The sequence below is a fragment of the Oncorhynchus gorbuscha genome, linkage group LG03 (genome assembly GCF_021184085.1).
Source record: "Oncorhynchus gorbuscha isolate QuinsamMale2020 ecotype Even-year linkage group LG03, OgorEven_v1.0, whole genome shotgun sequence".
NCBI lineage: Eukaryota > Metazoa > Chordata > Actinopteri > Salmoniformes > Salmonidae > Oncorhynchus > Oncorhynchus gorbuscha.
The window spans coordinates 63,294,084-63,312,464 of record NC_060175.1 but is presented as its reverse complement, the minus strand read 5'-3'; the positions used below and the strand labels follow the sequence as shown (position 1 = coordinate 63,312,464).

The 18,381-nt window shown below is 43.7% G+C and overlaps 1 protein-coding gene across 12 annotated transcripts in view; it reads left to right on the top strand.

The window, feature by feature from the left end:
- LOC124031679 (serine/threonine-protein kinase WNK2-like) overlaps window positions 1-14,855 on the top strand; it is a 136,186-nt gene extending 121,331 nt beyond the window's left edge. For 5 of the 12 annotated variants that reach the window (XM_046343230.1, XM_046343238.1, XM_046343234.1 and 2 more), the window contains 13 exons: window positions 422-592; window positions 2,572-2,623; window positions 3,204-3,302; window positions 3,619-4,493; window positions 4,779-4,830; window positions 4,963-5,027; window positions 5,263-5,876; window positions 6,138-6,361; window positions 6,628-6,843; window positions 7,540-7,638; window positions 9,034-9,078; window positions 9,728-10,026; window positions 10,173-14,855. In XM_046343230.1, coding sequence (XP_046199186.1) covers window positions 422-592; window positions 2,572-2,623; window positions 3,204-3,302; window positions 3,619-4,493; window positions 4,779-4,830; window positions 4,963-5,027; window positions 5,263-5,876; window positions 6,138-6,361; window positions 6,628-6,843; window positions 7,540-7,638; window positions 9,034-9,078; window positions 9,728-10,026; window positions 10,173-10,496 — 3,135 coding nt within the window. In that variant the 3' untranslated portion in view covers window positions 10,497-14,855. Of the gene's footprint in view, window positions 1-421; window positions 593-2,571; window positions 2,624-3,203; window positions 3,303-3,618; window positions 4,494-4,778; window positions 4,831-4,962; window positions 5,028-5,262; window positions 5,877-6,137; window positions 6,362-6,627; window positions 6,844-7,539; window positions 7,639-9,033; window positions 9,079-9,727; window positions 10,027-10,172 lie in introns of those variants that run through there. The other 7 variants (XM_046343233.1, XM_046343232.1, XM_046343231.1 and 4 more) reach the window with 7 other exon arrangements.
- Window positions 14,856-18,381: the final 3,526 nt, after the last annotated feature.

Sequence of the window (18,381 nt, the reverse complement as noted above, 5' to 3'; positions counted from 1 at the left end):
AAGGTCGAGTCATGCGTCCTCCGACACATGATCAGCCAAGCCGCGCTTCTTAACACCCGTCCGCTTACCCCGGAAGCCAGCGTTCACCTGACAACCGAGGTCAACCTACAGGCGCCCGGCCCGCCACAAGGAGTCGCTAGAACGCGATGAGCCAAGTAAAGCGCCCCAGACAATCCCTTCCCTAACCCGCTGGGCCAATTGTACGCAGCCCTATGGGACTCCCGATCACCGCCAGTTGTGGTACAGCTCGGGAATGAACCAGGGTCTGTAGTGAAGCCTCTAGGACTGCGATGCAGTGCCTTAGACCGCTGCGCCAAGGCCTAGCACAATTTTTATCGAAGGACAGTCCAGACGGGACTGTTTATTATACATTTTTCAGGGGATTTGACATTGATGGATGGTGTCTATTTTTGTCTGTTAGGTGGAGAATGACTTCATCCTGTTCCTGGAGAAGGAGATGTTTATAGAGCAGTTAAAGGATATTGTGGACAAGGCTGAGGACATGCTGAGTGAGGACACAGAGGGGGAAAGGATTTCTGACCACGTGGGCAGTCCCCAGCAGAGCCACGGAGCAGTCATACTGGGGGGAGAGGTGAGGAGGGATGGAGGGATTTTGAAGTAACAGAGTTATCGGGGAGAGGTGCAGGTGGCCAGTCTCAGTTGCATTGTCCAACACTCAAGATTACTTAGTGAGCAGTAGAGGTCGACCGATTATGATTTTTCAACACCGGTTCCGATTATTGGAGGACCAAAAAAAGCCGATACCGATTAATCGGATGATTTTTTTACATATTTTTTTATTTTTTTTATTAGATTTTTGTTATTTATTTGTAATAATGACAATTACAAAAATACTGAATGAACACTTATTTTAACTTAATATAATACATCAATAAAATCAATTTAGTCTCAAATAAATTAAACATGTTCAATTTGGTTTAAATAATGCAAAAACAAAGTGTTGGAGAAGAACGTAAAAGTGCAATATAATATGTACCATGTAAGAAAGCTAACGTTTAAGTTCCTTGCTCAGAACATGAGAAAATATGAAAGCTGGGGGATCCTTTTAACATGAGTATTCAATATTCCCAGGTAAGAAGTTTTAGGTTGTAGTTATTGTAGGACTATTTCCCTCTATACCATTTGTATTTCATTAACCTTTGACAATTGGATGCTCATATAGGCACTTTAGTATTGCCAGTGTAACAGTATAGCTTCCATCCCTCTCCTTGCTTCAACCAGGAACACAACGACAACAGCCACCCTCGAAGCAGCGTTACCCATGCAGAGTAAGGGGAACAACCACTCCAAGTCTCAGAGCAAGTGATGTTTGAAACGCTATTAGCGCGCACCCCGCTAACTAGCTAGCCATTTCACATCGGTTACAGGAGTTGACAGGCTTGAAGTCATAAACAGCGCAATGCTTGATGCACAACGAAGAGCTGCTGGCAAAACGCACAAGCCTGATGCTGCCTACCACCGCTCAGTCAGATACTTGTATGCGCAGTCAGATTATGTGCAAAGCAGGACACGCTAGATAAACTAGTAATATCATCAACCATTTTTATAAGATAAGTTTAATGCTAGCTAGCAACTTACCTTGGCTTACTGCATTCGCGTAAAAGGCAGTCTGCCAGCAGCATACCACCCTGCATACCACTGCTGGCTTGCTTCTGAAGCTAAGCAGGGTTGGTCCTGGTCAGTTCCTTGATGGGAGACCAGATGCTGCTGGAAGTGGTGTTGGAGGGCCAGTAGGAGGCCCTCTTTCCTCTGGTCTAAAAAATATCCCAATGTCCCAGGGCAGTGATTGACACTGCCCTGTGTAGGGTGCCGTCTTTCAGATGGGACGTTAAACGGGTGTCCTGACTCTCTGAGGTCATTAAAAATCCCTATCCTTAAGAGTAGGGGTGTTAACCCCGGTGTCCTGGCTAAATTCCCAATCTGGCCCTCAAACCATCACGGTCACCTAATAATCCCCAGTTTACAATTGGCTCATTCATCCCCCTCCTCTCACCTGTAACTATTCCCCAGGTTGTTGCTGCAAATGAGAACGTGTTCTCAGTCAACTTACCTGGTAAAATAACGGATAAATAAATAAAATAAAGTCTCCTTGTGGAGTGCAACGAGAGGCAGATGGTTATAGCGTTGGACCAGTTAACTGTAAGGTTGCAAGATTATATCCCCCGAGCTGACAAGGTGAAAATCTGTCGTTATGCCCCTGAACGAGGCAGTTAACCCACTGTTCCTAGGCCATCATTGAAAATAAGAATGTGTTCTTAACTGACTTGCCAAGTTAAATAAAGATTAAATACAGGTGTGTGTAAAAAAAAAAAAAATGATTTCCGATTGAAAAAAACTTGAAATCGGCCCTAATTAATCGGTCGACTTCTAGTGAGCAGGACAGCCACTGCCAAGATAGAAACGTCGTTGCTGATGGGACACTTTTGGCTAACCTAATTTGTCAGCCGGGGCCAACACAGTGACATTGTTGAGAGAACCCTTTCAAGCTTCATTGTCTCCAATTTATACTCTTGAGTGCCAGCCATTTCTAACAATTCTCTCCCTTTTTAGGGTACAAACACGGCTACACCTAATTCACCACAACTTGTGTACCAGCAGAACGGTAGGGCTTCGCTACCTCCTGGTGTGAAGGTGAAGGCTTTTGCTCTAGCCCAGCTGTAACATCGATACAGAATATTAACTAATCATGGTCTTCAAATTAGTTTTAATGATGCATGTAACAGATAAGTTGGAACAAATGGTCTTGCAGGACCCCTAATATACAATCTTCTCTCCAACCCACTACAGATACATTACATAGTACATTACAGCCTCTCTGTGACTCTGGTGAACCTCAGACACAGCAAATTTCCTGCCTCAGTAGATTTGTATGTGGTCAGGAGTGATGGAGAGGAGGATTAGAGGATGACTGGGTTATATCTCTCTAGCTCTCAATCGCTCTTTCATTTTACATCTCTGTCCTATCGTCCCTCAGTCCTATATTTGCATCTCCCTCAATCAATCTCTCTATCCCCCATTCTCTTCCTCTAAACATAATTTGATAGAGATGCTCACAAATTCATATACACTATGTGTAGATCATCTGCAATAGAGTGCATGTCTGTCTTTCTCTATAGAGCTATCTTACTGTTGCTACTAGATCTGTATCTATGAGCGTTTTTCTTTGTCTGTGTCCTTGGCAGTCCTCCACACCGGGAAGCGCTGGTTCATCATCTGCCCCGTGGCCGAGACGCCCACGCCAGACAGAGAGAGGACTTCATCAGACACCACTACAACCAAGGGTGCACACACACACCATCCATACACACACGTACACACAATCAAACGTACGTACACACACGCACACAGCAGAGTGGGTGAATAAAGCTGTGTATTAGTGTCTGTGTGTGTCTGAGCTAATGTGTGTGTTGTATGTGTGCGTAAGGGTCAGTTATGTAATGCAAGCGCTGCAGTGGCTGTGGTGAAAGGTAGGCTTTGCACTCCAACTGACAGAGCTCTGATTGGGGAATACAAGTGATGATGCAACACACCAACAGGACATCCATCTCCTTGACTCCAGTCTTTAACTCCTTCTCTTCTCACCTCTCTCCCCTACAGAGGCTCCTGTCACATCATTGTCTAGGTCCAGTTGCAGTACTACTCCGCCAGTGTCTGCCCCAACTCCTGTTCTTGCCCTGACCACCACACCCCCTACTCCAGGCCCCTCTGCACCTCAAAGCTCTGCCCAGTCTCAGGACACCAACGTAGGCAAGGCCAGAGTTCAGCAGCCCCAGGCCTCTGGAACCAAACCCTCCAGCACCAGTGCTACAACTGCTGCCATGGGCCGCCACGACTCTCTTTCAGGCAGCGAACCCTGCATCTCCATGGTAACAGACATCCCATGCTGCCCCATCGTCCCACCTGTGTCCCTGGATGTGAATGGGGCGGGACATAAAGGGGTGAGTGGCACTTCATGTCTACCCAATCAAGAGGCCAGCCTGTCAGGAGATCCGCCCCCTCCCCTGGACTCCCACCAGCCAGTGGTCCTGCAGCAGCCCTATGCCATGCCAAGCATGGTGGGTGGAGGAGGTGGAGCCAGAACACCATCACAGCCCCAGAGTCCCGCCCACCAGGCGTCCCAGCAGCAGGATGGACCTGGGGGGTCTGGGAGTGGAGGTGGTTGTGGCCTGGGGGAGTCTGATGGAGAGGGCCCGCCCAGGGTGGAGTTTGTGGACCGTACAATCAAGACTCTGGATGAGAAGCTGAGGAACCTGCTGTACCAGGAGTATGCCCAATCTGCTCCCTCCAGCACCGCCTCCGACCTCCAGGGCTCCAACACAGAGGGGATCAGCTCTCCCCCTGTCTCTGACTGCCAGACCACCTCTGGGGGGGGGCTCTCCAGGAAGGGAGCGGTGCTGGTAAAGATGCACTGTGTGTCTGTGTCCACCAGATATTCGGATTGGGGCAGCAGCAGCGTTTTATCTGATGGAGGGGTGTGTGTTTGTGTGAATCCTTGGTGTAATATTGATTCAGCGATTGAATGTAATCACTGGCCTTTAGTGTGACTGATACTGCATTTAGCAGAGGAAGTAGAGCTCAGGGTTGCTGGCCAGATAGTCCATTATACACTGCACCGCTGGCAGTTTGATCTCTGATGTGGGTTGAGTGGTGTGTGTGTGTGGGCGCCGATATGTTTAGACAAAGCAGGCGTCATAGAAGGATAATGGTTAGACTGATTCACAAGTTTTTTTCATTCAATATTTATTTCTCATTTTCAGCCTCAGATTCCTGAGCGTACTGATAGTTTGGGTACACTGAGTGACTCTGCAGGTAAATTACATCACAAACACAATTTTATATGCTATATTATGTATTGTGTAGTATTCATTTGTACTATTTAGGATAAACCCCCAAAGTGATTCCTACTTTTTAAATGTTGACTTTGAATTGTATTTTGTTAAGGATTGTTGAACAGGAGAGACTTTGTGGGCAGTTCCAGTTCCTATGTCTCCAAGAGCCGCTTTCAGGTAACCATCTACTTTAATCCCTCTCACTTAAACAAACACAAACATTCTGAATACGAACTCTCTTCAATAAACTACATTTGACTTTGATTAAAGTGAACACGTTTTATGTAACTGTTTGTCCTCAAGATTTAGATCTATTAAATCAGTTAATTGAGAATTATTCAGTTTACTCTCTAGTTTTTTAAATTTTATATAGTTTATTCAGATTCTATTTGATCACTATGTCCTTCTCCAGATCATCCCCACTCCTCCGGACGTCATCCGTCGTTTAGAGAAGGGCAGAAGTCGCAGTGGTTCGGGGGGTTCTCGCGCCGCAGCCGAGGGGGGCAGCCCACGAGACCAGGGGTGTATGGTCGTGGGTAGGTTCTCAGTGATGACCGCTGAAGAGGGTGTGGAAAACGCCCCCAAACCCCCCTGTAGTAACCGCTACTCAGCCCCTCCAGACTTGTACCAGGACACCACCGCCTCTAGCCCCATCGCCACCCCCAGCCTGCTCCCACGTGCCCACACTGCTGACGCTGCCACCAACCACTCCTTTCACTTCGACTCTGACTCGGGGGAGGAGGACACTAGCAGTTTAGCCCCTCCCCTTGCCCACCACAAGCCTCCGGCTCATGCCCTCCCGGAACACAGCGGAAGTGTGCTCATGAAGAGGGCGGTGGCCTTCCTGCGCCGCACTGGCCGCAGCAGTGTGCAGAGCTCTGATTCGCCGAGCCGGCAATCCGTGGTAGCGAATGGCCACACCGTCCTGCCGCCTGGACCCGGCCATGTATCATATGTCAGCAGTGACAACGACTCTGAGTTTGAGGATGCGGACATGAGGAAGGAGCTGCAGAGGCTGAGGGAGAAGTATGTATACACATATGCATTCATAGTCGTACACACACAAAGGGTCTAAGTCAACCCATTGATATATAGCAAACTATTAACCATTGTAACCTTCATAGCCCTGGATAGGTGTGTATTCCATTAAACACTGCTAGTTAGTGAACTTTTAAAATTGTACGAGACAATATAAATGACAGTTCCTGTCCCGGTTAAAGAGAGAAATGGAATACATTGTAGTATGCAGATTTTCCCTTTCTCAATCTCTCTCTTTTTTCTCCTCAGACACATGAAGGAGATCTCTGAGCTGCAGGCGTTCCAGAGGAGTGAGATAGAGCGTCTGTATAAAGAGCTGGGGAAAGCCCTGCCGCCTGGTGTAGGCCTGTTGCACGCTGCTCCCCCTAGTGGCCGCAGACGCAAGGTCAGCAAACACAAGCTGAAGGCAGGCAAGTTGCTCAACCCCATGGTGCAGCAGCTGAAAAACAACCTGAATACCACCACCACCACCGGTGAGGGGAAATGTGTCAGAGTGGTGAGAAGAGGGTAGAAGGGTGTGTGGTGGATAGAGTGAAAGGTGGGGTGAGGAGGAAAAGAGTGACATGTCTCTGTGAGAGAGGGAGGGAATGGAAGAGAGAAAGGGGTTTGTGAGCTGTCCTGAGAAAGGGGAACTGAGTGAGGAAGATTGGGAGGATTGGAAATGTGGTAATAACAAGAAATGAATCACCAATTCACCCTAAAGCTGCTTCTGTGGCTTATCCAGTATTTCTCTCTGAAGGTGAGAGCGCACCGAGCTCGTCTGGCTCTCCAGCTAAGAGCTCCATTGTGTCTGACGGTTCGGCCCGCTCCAGTGGCAGCAGCAGTACCAGTGGCACTCGGCCCGGCAAGGCCCCAGAGCCTGTCCAGACCCAGCAGCCCTGCTCTCTCAAGGGCTCGTTCTCTTCTGACAACATCTACGGTGGAGGCATGGCCACACACGTAGGCCCAGGGCAAGGTACCTGCACGCACATGCATGTAGGACAAGTACACACAGTGCACGTCCACAGTGAGGAGTAAACACACACATTTGGTGCTTAGTAAGCTTCAAACACACACATAGGATTCACGCAATATACCAAATGCAAATACACCCAAACACCCATTTGTACTGAGGAACAACCAACAACTCAGCTTAATCTGCTGTAGAATTCTAAACTCTCTAATATTCAAAGATGTGTCTAAACCGGAGGTCTCATTAGTCTCATAAGGGGATGTGGAAACTGGCACATTGAAAAAAAAGTCATGATTGTCAGTCTATCGAAAGCTAATGTTTTTAGGCAAACATATAAAAGGGGGTGCCCCTCATCACACATTTTTCTTCCAAAATACCGCCACGATACTGCATGACTACTGAGGTGTCAATGGAAGCTGTCTTCAAGCACTGGTCACAGATCAGTTTAACAGTCCTCATGGTGAAGGTCAGGATGAATTCGGGAAAGTAACCTGATCTTAGACCAGTGCATAGTGATAACTTGTCCATTTAGTGAATGTGAGGGCTGTCTCCTGGTGTTGGTTTAGCCCATGTGACTGTACCCTATACTGGTGCTGCGGCTGTTAATGGTGGGGGGGTTCTCATCCCAAGTCTCTGTGCACTTTTACAGAAGTATTTCTCTCTTTCTTCTCTTCTTCCCTCTTATATTAATTTTTACAGGCTGGACGGTATACCACCAAACGTCAGAGAGAGTGACCTATAAATCTAGTAGCAAGCCACGTGCTAGATTCCTCAGTGGACCCGTGTCTCTGTCCATCTGTTTGTATTTGTTATTTTCTACTTTTCTCACTCATCTCATCCCTCTCTCTTCTCTTTATTTCACTTCTAACGACCAGACTGTTTTCTTTGTGTTTTAGATAGTGGATCCTCCCCTCCTCCCCCTCCGTGTCCCCCAACACAAGCATATGTCAGCTTTTTTGTATGTCCTCGTAGCTTTCTCCCCCTCAGCCCTAAGTTGTTCTGGGTTTAGACATCCCTCCATGCCAACGCTTTGTGCACTGCTTCTGGCTTTAAACAAATTCCAAAAGCATAGTGTATGTCATAAAGCTTGTCTTCTCCAAAGATTGGCTATGCTAGACCCGAAACCTGAGCGAGTGTGTTTTAATTTACTCACTTCCTTAATTGTGAGGCGCTTCAGCTCAAGTCTACAACCCCTCTGTATACCAAGACTAAAGCCAGCTCTCCCCTGATAGCCCCGCCAGGTTCCATAGAGGCTTGCTGTGGTAGAGCAGAGGTGCCTCTTTCTCAGTCTCTCATGTTTGGACTGGGAGGACGTGCATGGTGCAGACAGGCGGGGGGGGCAGGGCACTGTTGGAGACTGGCTCCTGCAAAAAGGCTGTATCATCAATACGATCTACTTCTGTCTACTCCTTCTCCTGCATGTCTTGATATGCGCTGACTCTGATGTGCTCAGGCTATAGTATCTCTGTGCTCTTCGGTTCAGATTTTTGGGGTTCCTTTATTATGTTTCACAGGTATTCTTGTACTTACTGGTAGTTGAACTGTTCTATGTTTAGAAATGAGCTTCAGGGATCTCATTACTCTACTACTTACAGCATGGATCATTCACTAATTTGTGTGTTTACTCATTTAAAAGGATTATATGCAAACAGTATAGTTTTACTTTCAATATTGCCATCCATTGTAACATTTAACATACCGTGTACAAACTGAAGAAAAAGGAGCCTGAAATATTGAAAGTATTACTGAAACAATTACTTATTGCAAGTACGTTTTTAAAGGAACGTTCTAGACATGAAAATAGGACATGACAGGGTTACTAGGACCATATAATAGGAAGGTCTGAGTGACCTATGACAGTGTTGACATGCCCCACCTTACTGTGGTCTTCACCAAACCCCCTGTACTGGACTGTGGACCAGCATACCCAGGGCCTAGGCTTCTCTTTGTTTTCTAGGCCTCAAACATTTTCTTTTCTTTTGGAGTGACAGCACAATTTAAAAGAGTCTTTCCCCCACTCCCATTACTTCTCACTGATTTTAAAACCCCCTTCTCCTCCTCTCCTTTTTTCCTCTTGTCTCTCTCCCTAACTGATTTGATAGCTGTGTGTGGCTTTTCAGCAGCTTGTCCACAGACCTGCAGTGTGTCCCGGCCTAACTGTTTCTGTCTCTGTGCTGTTTTACCTTCTTATAGGGTCCACACTGAAACGACTATGTCTAGGCAAAGAGCGCAGTAGTAGTAACTATCGTATTTACTTTCTTCTTTCTCTGTCTACTTCGCTCTCTTTTTCTCTCTGTTGGCATGAGCAGCCTTGGTTTATATTCACGTGTTGAGTTTGGCAGTCTGAAAAAAACATGCCAGGTGTTGTTGGATAGGTGTTGTTTGGGCTCTGTTGCACGAGGAGTGTCACCTTCATTAATTTATTTTATTAGGTTTTTTTGGTAGTGCATGGCGGTGTTTGTCCTAAATGTCTGAGTGCTGAATAATGTGACGTGTGGTTGTTTGTATTAGCATTAATGGTTTCTGTTTGTCTTACTGTGGTGGTGGAAGGGGGTTGGTTGGGTGGGTTGTTGTGATTCAACCATGCTGTAATCCTTTGGCTGCTAGATTTGAGAACCTACACATTTGCTGACCAGTTGAATGAGATCACATGTCAAATACACATTTTTGTCAGCTGATCTTTCTCCACAAAACAATTACCACTCAAAGTGACATTTTAAGGTCCACTTTTAGTTGACCTGTTTTATATTTGAATAAATATGCAGGCTCTATAGAGGCTGATGGTGGTTGAAGTGCCATAGATAACTGTGAAAGGACTAACCGCAGCCAATCGATTCCATCGGAAGGGTTTAACTGGGCAGAGTTTACAAATCTTTCTGTGTTCTAGGGTCTTCTCACGGCGCCAGTGCGACTCAGACGGCATCCAATCAGCAACAGCCAGAAGCTGTCCCCAATCCTTTGCCATCTCCTCAACCAATGACGCTGCTAGCTCAGGCCCAGACAAACAACAGCAACAACAAGAAACCAGGTACTTTCACGGATGACCTGCACAAGTTGGTAGATGATTGGACGAAGGAGACGCTGGCGGCCACACAGCCGCGGCCCTCTCTGAACCAGATAAAACAGCAGAGACGCATGCAGGACCTGGAGGGTCTAGCCGCGCCCCTGGGAGGAGCCACGCAGGAGGTAATTGGCACAGAGAAACACATCAAAAGTCTAAAGACTATCACCAGTCTGAAACACTTTTGGGAGTTGCATCCCTTCTCGCTCTCTTTACCTGATCGTGTGACAGAAGTCCGTGTAATGTTAAACATCCCCTCTGGTTCTTCCAGGTGAGATGTCCCATCCCTCCAAATAAGTTCCAGCTGCCTTTGTCGTGCCCGCTGACAGCTGCTTTAGGCCCAGCCATGCCCACTGCCCTGAGCACCAACCCCTCTGCCATGCTCCAGCCCGGGTACATGGTACCAGCAGGCCCCTACGGAGGGGTGGTGCCCGGCCCCCTATACCCCCAGCAGTGGTCTGGTATGCCCAGCCCTGTGGGGATGATTGGGGCAGCGGGAGGGATGCCCTACCCCACCATGGCCAACCCAGGGGTGCAGGCCTACCCCCTGACCCTGCACAGCCCTGAGAACGTCCCCAACACCAGGATTATCTAAAGTGACAACTAGCACCTCCCTGCACCCACTAAACCCCTATCTTACCCCATCGCCCCTGATGTTCAATAGACTGCCCCCAGATGTTCCCCTCTATCCCAGCACACTCACATCAGGACTGCCTGACTAACACGTTTTAACTAATCCTGTGTTGCTATCCTAACTCCACTCTGTCCCCCCTGGTTCTCACTCCAGGGTTACAATTGTAAAATAGAGTAAAGTAGGGCCCACACAATTAAATGCTCCAACAAATGGCTTATGGGTCATTCCACCTCAAAGCACAAGAAAGATGATTTCGACACCCACCATCTGATTGTGCTGAAATATTTTCTGTAGTTAGAAACCTGATATTAGCATTCCTGAAAATGTTTTTTGAGATATAATTTGATCTCTGAGAAATTAAGCTAATGTGCCATTTTAAATGTATATGATTCATATAATCTTCAATAAAAAATAGTACCTAACATCCGATTTGGACCATAATTCTTCATGAGAATTAGTAAGACGTGGTATACAATAAAATGATCAAAAGCCACCCACGGACTCTTGTGAATCTGGTGACAGTTTTTTTCCCCTTTTCACAGAAATTTGCCTTTTGAAGTCTCTTGCATTATTTGAATTTTATATTCCTTTTTTTTACATTTAACCTTTACTTAATGAGGCAAGTCAGTTAAGAACAAAATCTTATTTACATTGACGGCCTAAAGGGGAACAGTGGGTTAACTGCCTTGTTCAGACCAACAGATTTTTACCTCGTCAGCTCGGGGATCCTTTCGGTTACTGGCCCAACGCTATAACCACTAGGTTACCTGCCGCCCCATTTACCATCGATTTAGTGTGAAAGTACTCTGTTTTTCCCACTAGATGCCACTGTTTCTGCTACTGCCACACCCTTTAATCAATTTTGCTGGTCTCTTGTCTTTTATTAAATGGGATAACAACATTTTCTTTGTAACTTTTTGTAGAAAACCAATAGCTTTTGCTCATGATGAAAATAAATTGCATGGAAATCCTCACAATTCAAGCAAAGTCCTCCATTAATGTAATTGTTTGTCCTTCTCTTAATCTGTGTCCAGGAAACAGCCCGTCTGTGTGGTTTATTCCGTTAAAAAAAACGTTTAAGATTAGTTAGGTCATTCCGGTTGAACAAGCAAATCATTAGGCTACAGCGGTTCTAATGGTTTCAATGTCATGGTCTCGAATGGTCTTTAATGGTGAAAGTCCTAAACATAGTGTTTTGCAATTGTATGGTGTTGGGTTGTAATGGTAAATGTCACTTATCACACTACATAGAGATGTTTTCTAAAAGTATTATTTTTTAACATACAAGTGCAATGGTTTAATATTTTATTAGGATTGTCACATTTGCATCACCAGACAGTTTCTCAAGTTTTGGGCTTGTAGGAAAAGTCTTCATATTGCACCATAAGGACAGGCCTCTCAGGGGGCTGCCATTTGTTGGACTATTCAAGAAGAGTTATAGGTTGAAGCATTAGGTTTCTAAGAGAAGGACAAACTGAATTGCTTTCATGGAGGACTGGCTTGAAGGATGACCACACAATCTATTTTCATCATGAGCTGTTTTTGTTCTACCCAAAGTTGCAAAAGAAAATGTTGTGATCCATTTAATAAACACGAGAAACCAGCAAAATTGATAAAGGGTATGGCAGTAGCAAGAACAGCGGCATCTAGTGGGAAAATGCTGGTACTTTCACAATTTGTGGTAAGTAATACAAGCTACTTCAATGGCTAATTTCTCTGAACAGATTCACAAGGAATACATTACATGGGATGAAGAAGCAACATACTACTTGTCAGACATTGGTGTGGGGGGGGGTCTGTGGGTGACCATGTTATTGGATTCTTCATGTCTTACTCAATGATAGTTAGAAGTTTGGTCCAAATCGGATGTTGGGTACTATATGTATTGAATATTACGTGAATCCTATTAATTTAAAAAGGGCTAATTTGCTTAATTTCGCAGAGATAATTTTTTATTAACAAAATAGTGTTGCGGGTATGCTGATCTTATCGGTTTCTAACTATAGAACGTATTTCAGAACAATCTGGGATGGTAGGTGTCATGGCTTGCTGAAATGACATGGAACGACTCTTATGTGTTGGAGCATCTGGTCCCTACTTGACTGTACTACTCACCCCCTCCAGTGTTTCTATATGCAGGATAATCCTGCTCCACTCTTCTCAGATTGTGGTTTGATGCTTTATTAAAGAGCAACACACGTGTAAATAGCCTGTGAGCTTGTAAATATCCAGTGTGTGTGTCAATATACTTTATACAGCACCGGGAGTTTTCCTGTGTGTATGTATACGTGTGTACAGTATAAATGTTCTGTGTGTGTCTGAGTACCTACTGCTTTTAGCTTTGGTCTTGTCTAAACTCACAGCCATACTTTATAATATCAGCGGTCACAAATGTGATGTTTTCACCAAATCCGTCATAAACGATAAGTAGTCATGTTTTCAGATAGATTTTTGTTTACTAATGTTTTGTCAACCTTAAAACACTACATTAGAAATCAAAATTCAATGGTTTAAGATGATAGGGTTAGGAGACCTGTATTTTAAAGTGAAGTTCTCTGAAGGAGTGTAGTGCCTTGAACATTGATTTTTCTGTCCGCATTTTCTTTCCGCAACCAAGAGATTTTATTTCGCGGTGGCTTTGTGTCTTATTTTTATTTTTTTCTTGGTTTACAATTGAATGCCCTTGTAGCACTGCACTATTAACACAGTATATGCTTTTATTCAAGTAATAAAATCATGTTTTTAATCTTTGTTTGCTCCCCACCCCTGTGACATTTAGAACGCCATAGAGGTGAAATGTACAGTTGCCCTGTGGGAACAGACAGTTGATGTACAATTTTTAAAAGTCAAAGCTCTCTCATTGGGCAGTGGGTAGTGTCCTAGGCATAGTTAGAATTCTTAGAATTAGCGTTCCCCAGTGGGTGGACCAATTTAATTTTCATTCTATATTTATAGAATGAGGGGAACCCGTAGTGTCCAGCTCAGAATGTAGCAGAGGCAGGTTTGCCGAGCAAGACTTAGTGCAATTTCACCTATCCACCTAGCTTTCGTAGCGGCCTTCCCACAAGCCTTACCCAGGAACCTGCAACAGGAGCTAGTTTCTTTTGTTGCCGTTTAGTTGAACCTAAGTTACAAATCACATTGAAAATGATAACAGCAGTTACAACTGCTAAATATTTTCTGTTGGGGCAAGAACATGGTTCTCCTTTTATTAGGCACATTATGGGATTTCTTTAGTGCAATCACCAGTTATTATTTACTTGTCTAAATTATTGCCATTGTTTTATGTTTCTAAGCTTGATTTTGATGCTGCTAGTGTGTCTGAGGTGGATCCACTGATGTGTGTTTTATCTGCACACATGATGATACAGTGGAGTCCCTCCAGTAATAAAACCTTTGTCAGAGGGTGAGTTGTTTTCTCAATGAGATTATGTTCATGTCAAGCAGTGTTATTATATTGCCTTGTTGAAATGAATAAATGATGTATCATTTCCTAGGTGGTTATTGATGATAGCCTTGCTTTTCTGTATTGTTTTGAGTGTTTGATTTCTCTGTTCAGAATTAAGCATGTAAACTCCAGATGGATACTTGATTTGCACAACATGCCCAGTGCTTTAACTATAGCCTATAATATCAGTTCCAACACACCTATACACCTTCCCGCCCCTTATCCTCCTGACCACTGAAGAGCATGTCTGTTATTTTCCATACAGCCGTGATTATCATTACTATACAGCCATTTAGAAATGTCACAGCCACCACCACCACACCAGTGAAAGGTTGCAGCACCCCAGTCCTGCCAAGCTGTGAATTGTACAGTTTTCCTGTCATTAATATATTTTGTTTAACTGTTCTGGGATTTCACGTCGGTGTATATTATTCCATCAATTCGGTTTGAATTGAACTTTTTATAGGATATAATGCAGAGTTGTCTGCTTTGGTGAAATACTTGCAGTAGTAAGAGATTTCTGTTCTCTGTTACTCGTTGTATCTGACTTACTGCTTACTGACTTACTGCTTACTGCTACACCTCCCTGTCTGTTACACTTAGTGAGCAGATCCATAGAAACTGATCGTAAAGAGCAGATGTGGTTCTCTGAGGAATAGAGAATAATGCATGTTCTGATCATTGCATTTCTATCAGTTCTGAGTAACATTGTCTCATTGAATATGCCTGTAATTGTGGAAGGCTTGCACTAAAGCTCTGTGTCGGATTGCTTCTGCCTGCTATGTATCACTAGATTACCTTACCAACCCAGTCAGCGCACTCATCGCAGACTGTACATGTTTAAAGAGAAATAAACATTATTTTGTGCTTGATGTTGATGTCTCTCCTTTGTTACTCAATAATCTAGATCTATTTAATATCTCTCATGCTATTTTTTGTAAAGATTAAAGAATTAACCCATATTTCTGTACAGATGTGAAGAAGGGTTCCCTTCTTAATCTCCATTAACACTTTATTGGGGAAAGTGCACTATATTATGGACATTGTTTTTTTCCCCAGGTTTGTCCAACTGACACAACGCTTTTTCTGCATCGTGGAAACCGTTCCTGACGTTAAATATTTTAATTCCTAAATATCTTTTCTCCAGAAAAGTCTGATTTTTAAATGGTCCTCCAGTGAAAATTCAGCACACCTCCACTTTTTGACAGCCTGACTTATTATTATGGTATTAAGCGCCATGATGAAATTACAGTTATTACATTTGGCCTACATTACAACATTACTATTTTATAAGTGTAAAATTACTGTAATGTATATATGATTGGCCATATTTTTTTTAATTAGGCAAGTCAGTTAAGAACAAACATTTACAATGACAGCCAAATCCAGACAACACTGGGCCAATTGTGCACCGCCCTATGGGACTCCTAAACAGGGCTGGTTATAATACAGCCTGGAATCAAACCAGCGTCTGTAGTGACACCTCTAGCACTGAGATGCAGTGCCTTAGACTGCTGCACCACTCGGGAGCCTATAATAACCATATTTTCCAAAAGACATAGCCTATGGTGACCAAATCAAAATCACATTTTATTTGTCACATACACATGGTTAGCAGATGTCAATGTGAGTAGCAAAATGCGTGTGCTTCTAGTTCCGACAATGTAGTAATATCCAACGAGTAATCTAACCTAACAATGAAAATGAACATGTATACTGAACAAAAAGCTGCTGAGTATTTCTGGTTGTGATAACGCCCTTTTGTTGTGAAAAACTCATTATGATTTGCTGGGCCTGGCTTCCCAGTGGGTGGACCTGGCTCCTAAGTGGGTGGGCCTATACCCTCCCGCCCCACCCATGGCTGTGCCCCTGCCCAGTTATGTTAAATACATAGATTAGGGCCTAATTAATTAATTTAATTTTACAAATTTCCTTTAATGAACTGTAACTCAGTAAATTCTTTGAAATTGTTGCATGTTGCATTTATATTTTTGTTCAGTACCTATTTACATTTACATTACATTTAAGTCATTTAGCAGACGCTCTTATCCAGAGCGACTTACAAATTGGTGCATTCACTTTATGACATCCAGTGGAACAGTCACTTTACAATAGTGCATCTAAATCTTAAAGGGGGGGGGAATACTTATCCTATCCTAGGTATTCCTTATTTGACTGTAGCACTATGATATTTAATAAATAATGTCCCTTTGCCAGGCTAGACTGATCAAATTATCAATGTCAAAACTATCAGGAACGTGTGAACTGATCTATGATTTTTCATATTCAAATTTATGGCGCAAACCCTCCTTTTATGATTCACGTTTCCATATTGGCAGATTCGCAAATGACACAAATAAATACGATTAAAAAAAAAAACATGATCTTAGACGTGTTAATAAAATGTAATACAGCCTATTTTACCCCCATGTTTTTCGTCTTTGGACATTCTTTAAAGTGCACATTTATCCAGATGTATATTAAAAGTTGCGAAACGGATCATTAGATTCGCCACATAGAAAAAGAACAACAAAAGGAAGCGAATTACCTTTTAATGGTGAAAATGTGACGCCACTTGACTAGGCGTCCAACGAGTTTCGAAATGGCATCTTCCTCAAACACAAAATAATGGTACACGTCGAAATTAGGCCCTTATTTCGACAAAAGCACCAAAGAACAAATACTCTATTTGACGAAAGTGCCCACACGCGCCTATGGCGTACAGCAGTGGCTGCCGCTTTTGTTCGTTGGAGTTCCTGAATTAATACCATCACAATGAAATAACTAGGATATTGTGTTGTTTTTAAACCATTTCCCCCACATTTCTCATGATCAGATTGGGTTTTATAGGATTAATACATCGATCTGCAATCGCCCATTTACCGAGCTGGAATGAGAAATTTTGCAGCACCCTAGCTTCCAGGAGCCCTGAGTAGTAAGTGTTTATTAATTCAGAGCTAGATTGGCTATGTATTCGTGGTGTCTACAGATAAATAGGCTTACATCCGTAAGGTATTTTATGAATTTTGTAAATTGTAATGATTTGTGCTTTGATTTTTGTTACAATTTGCTTTTCGAGTCGTTTCAGATCCTTTAGCAAGATACGAAGACCCAGGATTCTGAGTGCCACCTTATCATAATGATTGTCTATTTATCTTTCCCTAGTAGTGAATGTAGAACTGTAGGTTTTTATTTAGTGAATAGATAGCGATCAGGTGACCACAGAGTGTTATATTGTAGTGGCTGATCAGGGTGAGGTCTAAACATTGTGGAGGGAAACATTGTAAGCAAGCTGAATGTGTCCCATAACTGGAGCTGTCTGTTACAATGCATCACCTCGAGTTGTTGTAACCTATACGATTGGTTACAATGTTTCTCAGGCTTCTATAGATACAAAAGTATCATTTTGCTGAAAACTCCCAACAATAGTTGCAAGCTAGTTGCTACAAATAGCTGCAACACATTCCTTGGATCTTTGAGCAAGTGAATGGAACATGTCATGAGATTGCGCTATCCAAATCATGGGCTAAACAAACAAAAATAGTTTACGTTGATTACTTTGCCATAGTTGTATATGGAACCTTAGGTAAATATTTTTATTACCGTGAGAGTGGAGTCTATGTCCAGGTTTTTAGAAGTTTGCTTTTTGATTGATAGACAGCTTCTGGTTGAATCAACCTTGAAATGCATGTTATCTGTAATCCAACATTCCAAACGGCTGTCAAATCGAGCTGTCTAACTACCTTAATTTTGTCTTCAGTTTAAGATTGAAATCTGTTTCATTTGAAAAGTAAGTGGTATGATGAGCAATATTGCAAGTAAAATGTCATTTGCAAAAATTAAAACTAGCAAGAAAAATGGATGCAGCTGTGCCATGGTAAAGTTGACAGCTCTCCAGCCACGTGCCTGCTGTTGACGGCCTTGTTTCCTTGAAATCTGCAAGACAACATGGCATAGCTTTTAGGATTTCAAAGGGCTGAAGGCAATGGACGGACACATTCTGTATTGTTTCCAACATAGACTGATTACTTTATGGACATAATACTACCCACCGGCATGACTGTGTTTCAATAATGTTGGAGTCAGAGATGGCAAAAAGAAATTGGTGCAACATTTACATCAGGGTGCATCATCTCCCCTCCTCTCTCCCTCTGTCTATCTGTTTCTGTGTGTCTCAGATGTAAGCTTGAACAGCTCCTGTCCCAGCAGTGGCCATCTGCACAATGGGGCTGGACTTTGATGTGAAGACTTTCTGCCACAACCTCCGGGCCACCAAGCCCCCTTACGAGTGCCCCGTGAAGACCTGTCGCAAGGTCTACAAGAGCTACAGCGGCATCGAGTACCACCTCTACCACTACGACCATGACAACCCAATGCCTGTGCAGGCCATGCCCCAGA